Genomic DNA, 8,720 nt, shown 5'->3' on the forward strand with positions numbered 1-8,720 from the left:
CCACGCCCCCCCCCTCCCTGCCCACGCCCACGCCCCCCCTCCCTGCCCACGCCCCCCCTCCCTGCCCACGCCCCCCTCCCTGCCCACGCCCCCCCCTGCCCACGCCCCCCCCCTGCCCACGCCCCCCCCTCCCTGCCCACGCCCCCCCCTCCCTGCCCACGCCCCCCCCCTCCCTGCCCACGCCCACGCCCCCCCCTCCCTGCCCACGCCCACGCCCCCCCCACCCTGCCCACGCCCCCCCCACCCTGCCCACGCCCCCCCCCACCTGCCCACGCCCCCCCCCACCCTGCCCACGCCCCCCCCCACCCTGCCCACGCCCCCCCTCCCCCTGCCCACGCCCCCCCCTCCCCCTGCCCACGCCCCCCCCCTCCCTGCCCACGCCCCCCCCCCTCCCTGCCCACGCCCCCCCCCTCCCTGCCCACGCCCCCCCCCTCCCTGCCCAAGCCCCCCCCCCTCCCTGCCCAAGCCCCCCCCCCTCCCTGCCCAAGCCCCCCCCCTCCCTGCCCAAGCCCCCCCCTCCCTGCCCAAGCCCCCCCCCTCCCTGCCCAAGCCCCCCCCCCTCCCTGCCCAAGCCCCCCCCCCTCCCTGCCCAAGCCCCCCCCCCTCCCTGCCCAAGCCCCCCCCCCCTCCCTGCCCAAGCCCCCCCCCCTCCCTGCCCAAGCCCCCCCCCCCCCTCCCTGCCCAAGCCCCCCCCCCCCTCCCTGCCCAAGCCCCCCCCCCCCTCCCTGCCCAAGCCCCCCCCCCCCTCCCTGCCCAAGCCCCCCCCCCCTCCCTGCCCAAGCCCCCCCCCCCTCCCTGCCCAAGCCCCCCCCCCCCCTCCCTGCCCAAGCCCCCCCCCCCCCCTCCCTGCCCAAGCCCCCCCCCCCTCCCTGCCCAAGCCCAAGCCCAAGCCCAAGCCCAAGCCCACACCGTGCCGCGCTGTATCTTTGCCTGTGTGTGAGACCCGTACTTTAATCATCCCCCACTCTCTCCCCAACCCTGGAACAGGAGATCCCGGAGCCCCACGTGGTGACTGTCCTGGAGGAGAAGGAGCTGCCGACAGAAGACAACCTGATTGGCCCCACCTTACCGGAGGCGGAGCCTCCCATGTGGAGGTAAGGGGCGGAGCCCGACTGAGACAGACAGGCTGGTGGGGGCAGGGTCTGGGTGTGGCAGAGGGGCTGGGGGTGTGGCTGGGTCTGGGTGTGGCAGACGGGCTGGGGGTGTGGCGGGGTCTGCGTGTGGCAGACGGGCTGGGGGTGTGGCAGGGTCTGGGTGTAGCAGACGGGCTGGGGGTGTGGCGGGGTCTGGGTGTGGCAGACGGGCTGGGGGTGTGGCAGACGGGCTGGGGGTGTGGCAGACGGGCTGGGGGTGTGGCAGGGTCTGGGTGTAGCAGACGGGCTGGGGGTGTGGCGGGGTCTGCGTGTGGCAGACGGGCTGAGGGTGTGGCGGGGTCTGGGTGTAGCAGACGGGCTGGGGGTGTGGCGGGTGTGGGTGTGGCAGATGGGCTGGGGGTGTGGCGGGGTGTGGGTGTGGCAGATGGGCTGGGGGTGTGGCGGGGTCTGGGTGTGGCAGACGGGCTGGGGGTGTGGCGGGGTCTGGGTGTGGCAGACGGGCTGGGGTGTGGCGGGGTCTGGGTGTGGCAGACGGGCTGGGGGTGTGGCGGGGTCTGGGTGTAGCAGACGGGCTGGGGGTGTGGCGGGGTCTGGGTGTAGCAGACGGGCTGGGGGTGTGGCGGGGTCTGGGTGTGGCAGACGGGCTGGGGGTGTGGCGGGGTCTGCGTGTGGCAGACGGGCTGGGGGTGTTGCGGGGTCTGGGTGTAGCAGACGGGCTGAGGGTGTGGCGGGGTCTGGGTGTGGCAGACGGGCTGAGGGTGTGGCGGGGTCTGGGTGTGGCAGACGGGCTGGGGGTGTGGCGGGGTCTGCGTGTGGCAGACGGGCTGAGGGTGTGGCGGGGTCTGGGTGTGGCAGACGGGCTGGGGGTGTGGCGGGGTCTGCGTGTGGCAGACGGGCTGGGGGTGTGGCGGGGTCTGGGTGTGGCAGACGGGCTGGGGGTGTGGCGGGGTCTGCGTGTGGCAGACGGGCTGGGGGTGTGGCGGGGTCTGGGTGTGGCAGACGGGCTGAGGGTGTGGCGGGTTCTGGGTGTAGCAGACGGGCTGGGGGTGTGGCGGGGTCTGGGTGTGGCAGACGGGCTGGGGGTGTGGCGGGGTCTGGGTGTGGCAGACGGGCTGGGGGGGCGTGCGGGGTCTGGTGTGGCAGACGGGCTGGGGGTGTGGCGGGGTCTGGGTGTGGCAGTCGGGCTGGGGGTGTGGCGGGGTCTGCGTGTGGCAGACGGGCTGGGTGTGTGGCGGGGTCTGGGTGTGGCAGACGGGCTGGGGGTGTGGCGGGGTCTGGGTGTGGCAGACGGGTTGGGGGTGTGGCGGGGTCTGGGTGTGGCAGACGGGCTGGGGGTGTGGCGGGGTCTGCGTGTGGCAGACGGGCTGGGGGTGTGGCGGGGTCTGGGTGTGGCAGACGGGCTGGGGGTGTGGCGGGGTCTGGGTGTGGCAGACGGGCTGGGGGTGTGGCGGGGTCTGGGTGTGGCAGACGGGCTGGGGGTGTGGCGGGGTCTGGGGTGTGGCAGACGGGCTGTGGGTGTGGCGGGGTCTGCGTGTGGCAGACGGGCTGGGGGTGTGGCGGGGTCTGGGTGTGGCAGACGGGCTGGGGGTGTGGCGGGGTCTGCGTGTGGCAGACGGGCTGAGGGTGTGGCGGGGGTCTGCGTGTGGCAGACGGGCTGAGGGTGTGGCGGGGTCTGGGTGTGGCAGACGGGCTGGGGGTGTGGCGGGGTCTGCGTGTGGCAGACGGGCTGAGGGTGTGGCGGGGGTCTGCGTGTGGCAGACGGGCTGAGGGTGTGGCGGGGTCTGCGTGTGGCAGACGGGCTGGGGGTGTGGCGGGGTCTGGGTGTGGCAGACGGGCTGGGGGTGTGGCGGGGTCTGCGTGTGGCAGACGGGCTGAGGGTGTGGCGGGGTCTGGGTGTGGCAGACGGGCTGAGGGTGTGGCGGGGTCTGCGTGTGGCAGACGGGCTGGGGGTGTGGCGGGGTCTGCGTGTGGCAGACGGGCTGAGGGTGTGGCGGGGTCTGGGTGTAGCAGACGGGCTGAGGGTGTGGCGGGGTCTGCGTGTGGCAGACGGGCTGGGGGTGTGGCGGGGTCTGCGTGTGGCAGACGGGCTGAGGGTGTGGCGGGGTCTGGGTGTAGCAGACGGGCTGGGGGTGTGGCAGGGTCTGGGTGTAGCAGACGGGCTGGGGGTGTGGCGGGGTGTGGGTGTAGCAGACGGGCTGGGGGTGTGGCGGGGTGTGGGTGTGGCAGACGGGCTGGGGGTGTGGCGGGGTCTGCGTGTGGCAGACGGGCTGAGGGTGTGGCAGGGTCTGGGTGTAGCAGACGGGCTGAGGGTGTGGCAGGGTCTGGGTGTAGCAGACGGGCTGGGGGTGTGGCGGGGTCTGGGTGTGGCAGACGGGCTGGGGGTGTGGCAGACGGGCTGGGGGTGTGGCAGGGTCTGGGTGTGGCAGACGGGCTGGGGGTGTGGCAGGGTCTGGGTGTAGCAGACGGGCTGGGGGGGGCGTGCGGGGTCTGGGGTGTGGCAGACGGGCTGGGGGTGTGGCGGGGTCTGGGTGTGGCAGACGGTCTGGGGGTGTGGCGGGGTCTGGGTGTGGCAGACGGTCTGGGGGGGCGTGCAGGGTCTGGGTGTGGCAGACGGGCTGGGGGGGCGTTCAGGGTGTGGGTGTGGCAGACGGTCTGGGGGTGTGGCGGGGTCTGGGTGTGGCAGACGGGCTGGGGGTGTGGCGGGGTCTGCGTGTGGCAGACGGGCTGGGGGTGTGGCGGGGTCTGGGTGTGGCAGACGGTCTGGGGGTGTGGCGGGGTCTGCGTGTGGCAGACGGGCTGAGGGTGTGGCGGGGTCTGGGTGTGGCAGACGGGCTGGGGGTGTGGCGGGGTCTGCGTGTGGCAGACGGGCTGAGGGTGTGGCGGGGTCTGGGTGTAGCAGACGGGCTGAGGGTGTGGCGGGGTCTGCGTGTGGCAGACGGGCTGGGGGTGTGGCGGGGTCTGCGTGTGGCAGACGGGCTGAGGGTGTGGCGGGGTCTGGGTGTAGCAGACGGGCTGAGGGTGTGGCGAGGTCTGCGTGTGGCAGACGGGCTGGGGGTGTGGCGGGGTCTGCGTGTGCAGACGGGCTGAGGGTGTGGCGGGGTCTGGGTGTAGCAGACGGGCTGGGGGTGTGGCAGGGTCTGGGTGTAGCAGACGGGCTGGGGGTGTGGCGGGGTGTGGGTGTAGCAGACGGGCTGGGGGTGTGGCGGGGTGTGGGTGTGGCAGACGGGCTGGGGGTGTGGCGGGGTCTGCGTGTGGCAGACGGGCAGAGGGTGTGGCGGGGGTCTGGGTGTGGCAGACGGGCTGAGGGTGTGGCGGGGTCTGGGTGTAGCAGACGGGCTGGGGGTGTGGCGGGGTCTGGGTGTGGCAGACGGGCTGGGGGTGTGGCGGGGGTCTGGGTGTGGCAGACGGGCTGGGGGTGTGGCAGGGTCTGGGTGTGGCAGACGGGCTGGGGGTGTGGCAGGGTCTGGGTGTAGCAGACGGGCTGGGGGGGCGTGCAGGGTGTGGGTTTGGCAGACGGGCTGGGGGTGTGGCGGGGTCTGGGTGTAGCATACGGGCTGGGGGTGTGGCGGGGTCTGGGTGTGGCAGAAGGGCTGGGGGTGTGGCGGGGGTCTGGGTGTAGCAGACGGGCTGGGGGTGTGGCGGGGTCTGGGTGTGGCAGACGGGCTGGGGGTGTGGCGGGGTCTGGGTGTGGCAGACGGGCTGGGGGTGTGGCGGAGTCTGCGTGTGGCAGACGGGCTGGGGGTGTGGCGGGGTCTGGGTGTGGCAGACGGGCTGGGGGTGTGGCGGGGTCTGGGTGTGGCAGACGGTCTGGGGGTGTGGCGGGGTCTGGGTGTGGCAGACGGTCTGGGGGGGCGTGCAGGGTCTGGGTGTGGCAGACGGGCTGGGGGTGTGGCGGGGTCTGGGTGTGGCAGACGGTCTGGGGGTGTGGCGGGGTCTGGGTGTGGCAGACGGTCTGGGGGGGCGTGCAGGGTGTGGGTTTGGCCTATTGCTGCTGTTGTGTCGAATGGTTGTACCCTCCTCATCCCTTCATCCTGTTGCCCCGATCGATGTCCAATGCTCCCTGGGTTCAAGAGGGAGGAAAGGAGGGAATCATCCAGGGCTCCTGTCCTTATTGCTGTCGGATGCTCCCTCAGACAAGGTTCTGTCTCTTTGCCCAGGTTGGTGAGGTGGTCCCTGAAGACAAGAAGAGAAACAAACAGGAGAGGACAAAGCGTTGTATCCGGACGGCAGCAGGCATATCATGGGAGGATCCAAGCCTGTTGGAATGGGAACATGGTGAGCCCACGGTCCGGTCGCAGTCCTGATGTTGCTTGCTGATCCCTGATTTCCGGGCTCCTGCACAAACACATGGGAGCTCCTGGATACAGCAGGCAGCGCCCCTCTCTCTGGGTTTGCAGCTCCTGTCTTGAGCTCCCCCTGGGACTCGCTGACCCCAGCAAGAGTGCGTCAGTCAATGCTGGGTGAATACTGTCCACAGTCAGGCAGTGAGCAGGCCAGGAGCTCTCCAGCCTACCCACACTCTCACACTCCATGTGCAGTTTATCTCCTTGAGTGAATGCCCAGACATAATGGAAGCATCCAGATCAGGCTGCGTTTCTGTCTTCAAATATGGGTGTGAGCGAGTGTGCACGGGTGTGCGTGGGAGTGGGTGAGTGTGCGCTCATGGTGGGAGTGAGCAAGGTATGCACTGATGCTTGTCTCAGACAGGGTTCACGTTTGTGTCAGTGTGTGTGTGCGAGCGAGTGCATGCAAACGTGTGTGCTGGTTTGAGCAAGTGAGTGTGCATGTGTGCTCTGGTGTGTGCGAGCCACTCTCAGGTGTGTGCGTGTACGTGCGAGTTTGCACAAGTGTGTGTGTGTGTGTGTGTCTGTGCACGTGAGTGAGGGAATGAGCATGCGCCCGTGTGTGCCTCAGTGAGCGCGTACTTCTGTCTGTGCGCAAGGAAGTGTGTAAGTTTTGGTCAGATCCGTCTTAGTCTGGGACCTGGTCCTGTGTGTGTGTGTGTGTATCTGAATGGATTGCTGAGGTCCCTGACCTTGTATCTCAGTTCGCCCGATGATAAAGGAATAAACTGGCTTTGAGAGTATTCAGCACCCAGTTACGAATCACCACTTGGTGCTGGGAACACCCTGGGGGTAGCCATTGACCAGAAACTCAATTGGGACCCACCACAGAAACACAGCGGCTGGGAATCCCACAATCCCACAGCGAGTAACTCCCTCCTGACCCCCCCCCCCCCCCCCCAAAACCTGTCCCACCGTTGACAAGGCACAAGGCAGGAGGGGGGTGGAATACTCCCCACTTGCCCCTGGATGGGGGCAGCTCCAACAACACTCGCGAAGCTCGACACCATCCAGGACAGAGCAGCCCCCGCTCGATCGGCCCCACATTCACAAACATCCCACTCCCTCCCCCCACCGACGCTCAGCCGCAGCAGTGTGTACCATCCACAAGATGCTCTGCAGAACCTCACCAAGGCCCCTCAAGCAGCACCTTCCAAACCCACGGCCACTTCCGTCAGGAAGGACAAGGGGCAGCAGGTACATGGGAACACGAGTCCCTGCAAGTTCCCCTGACCAGGGAAATATATCCCTGTTCCTTCAGTGTCGCAGGGTCGGAATCTGGGAATTCCCTCCCTAAGGGGTATTTCTGGGCCAGCAGCACAGCCCCTGCTGTCCGTACGGTGACAGGAGCAGCCCCACATGTTGCCTGTTAGGACTCTTGCCCTGTTGACTGCAACCACGGTTGAAACGGCCGCTTTCCCCTTCCAGATGACTTCCGAATCTTCTGTGGGGATCTGGGAAACGAGGTGAATGATGATATTCTGGCGCGGGCCTTCGGCAAATACCAGTCCTTCCTAAAGGCCAAAGTCATCCGTGACAAACGCACCGGCAAGACCAAGGGATACGGCTTTGTCAGCTTTAAGGACCCCAATGACTACGTGCGGGCAATGAGGGAGATGAACGGTGAGACACCCTTCTACACTCGCCGAGAGCTGCGAGAAATCCAAACCGACCATCATGGAAATGTGGTTTATATAGACAATTACACATACCCGGGAGGGAGTTACAGACTGGAATCTGATCGAGGGCGTTCGGGGGGGGGTTATGTACAGAATAACAGATACCTCCCAGGGAGGGAGTTACAGACTGGAATCTGATCGAGGGGGTTCGGGGGGTTTATATACAGAACAACAGATACCCCCCTGGGTAGGGAGTTACAGACTGGAATCTGATCGAGGGGGTTCGGGGGGTTTATATACAGAATATCAGATACCCCCCGAGGAGGGAGTTACAGACTGGAATCTGATCGAAGGGGTTTGGGGGGGTTTATATACAGAATAACATATAACCCCCAGGAGGGAGTTACAGACTGGAATCTGAGCGAGGGGTTCGGGGGGGGGGAGGGTGAGGTTTATATACAGAATAACAGATACCCCGGGAGGGAGTTCCAGACTGGAATCTGATCGAGGGGTTCGGGGTGGTTTATATACAGAATAACAGATACCCCGGGAGGGAGTTACAGACTGGAATCTGATTGAGGGGGTTCGGGTTCTCGCTCCCTGACCTGATCCTTGTCCCTACAGGGAAATACGTGGGAAGCCGGCCCATTAAATTGCGGAAGAGCATGTGGCGGGACCGGAATCTGGACGTGGTGAGGAAGAAGCAGAAGGAGAAGAAAAAGCTGGGACTGCGGTGAGCGACCGTGGGGGGCGGCGCAGAACCTTCACGTTCTCTCCAGCACCTCCAACCACACCCACCCCCGCCCCCTCAACGTGGTGCTACCAGGAGCGGGCTGTTGGCTGGGGCTGAGATGTCGGGGTCTCTGTTTTCCCCCCCCTCCCAGCGTTGTGTATAAATGCTGACACCCCCACTTTCCGTCCCCACTCCCTCCCTGCCAACCCCTCGCACAGCATTTCCCGATGGAAGTCGGTGGGCAGTGCCGTGCAGATCAGCTGCCGGACATGCAGGCTGGACTGGTGTAACAGGATGTTTGTGACTGCAGACATTTCTCGTTTTCTGAATTGACACATACACTTACACACACTCATTTTCACAGAAGCTCTCATGGCTGGTTGATCAGCAATAGATGGTTTTATTTCAGTTTCTTGCGGCCTCTTCCTTTGCCTCCTAATCTGACCATTGGTCTGAGGACGTGTTGGGTTTCTTTTAAAGTTGATATCAGCATCGATCAGACAACACACTGACAAGAGAATGGTTTGTTTAATTTGCTTTATCATGGCATCTGTTCCTGAGTACAGTGCAAAGCTATGTTTTGCAAGCAGTGTGGGCAAATCACATCGAACGAAGCCTTACGGATATGAAGGGCGATACAACAGATTGAGGCCACCAATCTGCACAGAAGGTATACCAAAAGCTTGAGTAACATTAGAAGGTGGGGATGGAGTGGGGAGAGAGAGAGATTCGGTAGGGGTGGGGGGGAACGGGGCAGAGAGATCGAGGGGGCGCGGGGCGGGGGAGAGAGAGTTGGGGGGGTGGGATGGGGGGGGTAGAGAGAGGTTGAGGGTGCGGCAGGGCAGGGAGAAAGAGAGATTGTGGGGGGGTGGGGCGGGGACAGGGAGAGATTGTGGGGTGGGAGAGAGATTGGGATGTGGGGTGGGGTTAG

The 8,720-nt window shown here is 66.2% G+C and overlaps 1 protein-coding gene across 1 annotated transcript; it reads left to right on the forward strand.

Annotated features, from left to right (window-relative positions):
• Nucleotides 1-987: 987 nt before the first annotated feature.
• LOC132208723 (RNA-binding protein 42-like) lies at nucleotides 988-8,201 on the forward strand (the record flags this gene model as incomplete). The annotated part of the gene is made up of 4 exons (XM_059644111.1): nucleotides 988-1,094; nucleotides 5,233-5,369; nucleotides 6,866-7,060; nucleotides 7,681-8,201. Coding segments are annotated over 4 exons (552 nt in total), but the record flags the coding sequence as incomplete, so codon positions are not given.
• Between the last annotated feature and the right edge of the window lie 519 nt (nucleotides 8,202-8,720).

The sequence above is a fragment of the Stegostoma tigrinum genome, unplaced genomic scaffold, assembly GCF_030684315.1.
Source record: "Stegostoma tigrinum isolate sSteTig4 unplaced genomic scaffold, sSteTig4.hap1 scaffold_523, whole genome shotgun sequence".
NCBI classification, from domain to species: Eukaryota; Metazoa; Chordata; class Chondrichthyes; order Orectolobiformes; family Stegostomatidae; genus Stegostoma; species Stegostoma tigrinum.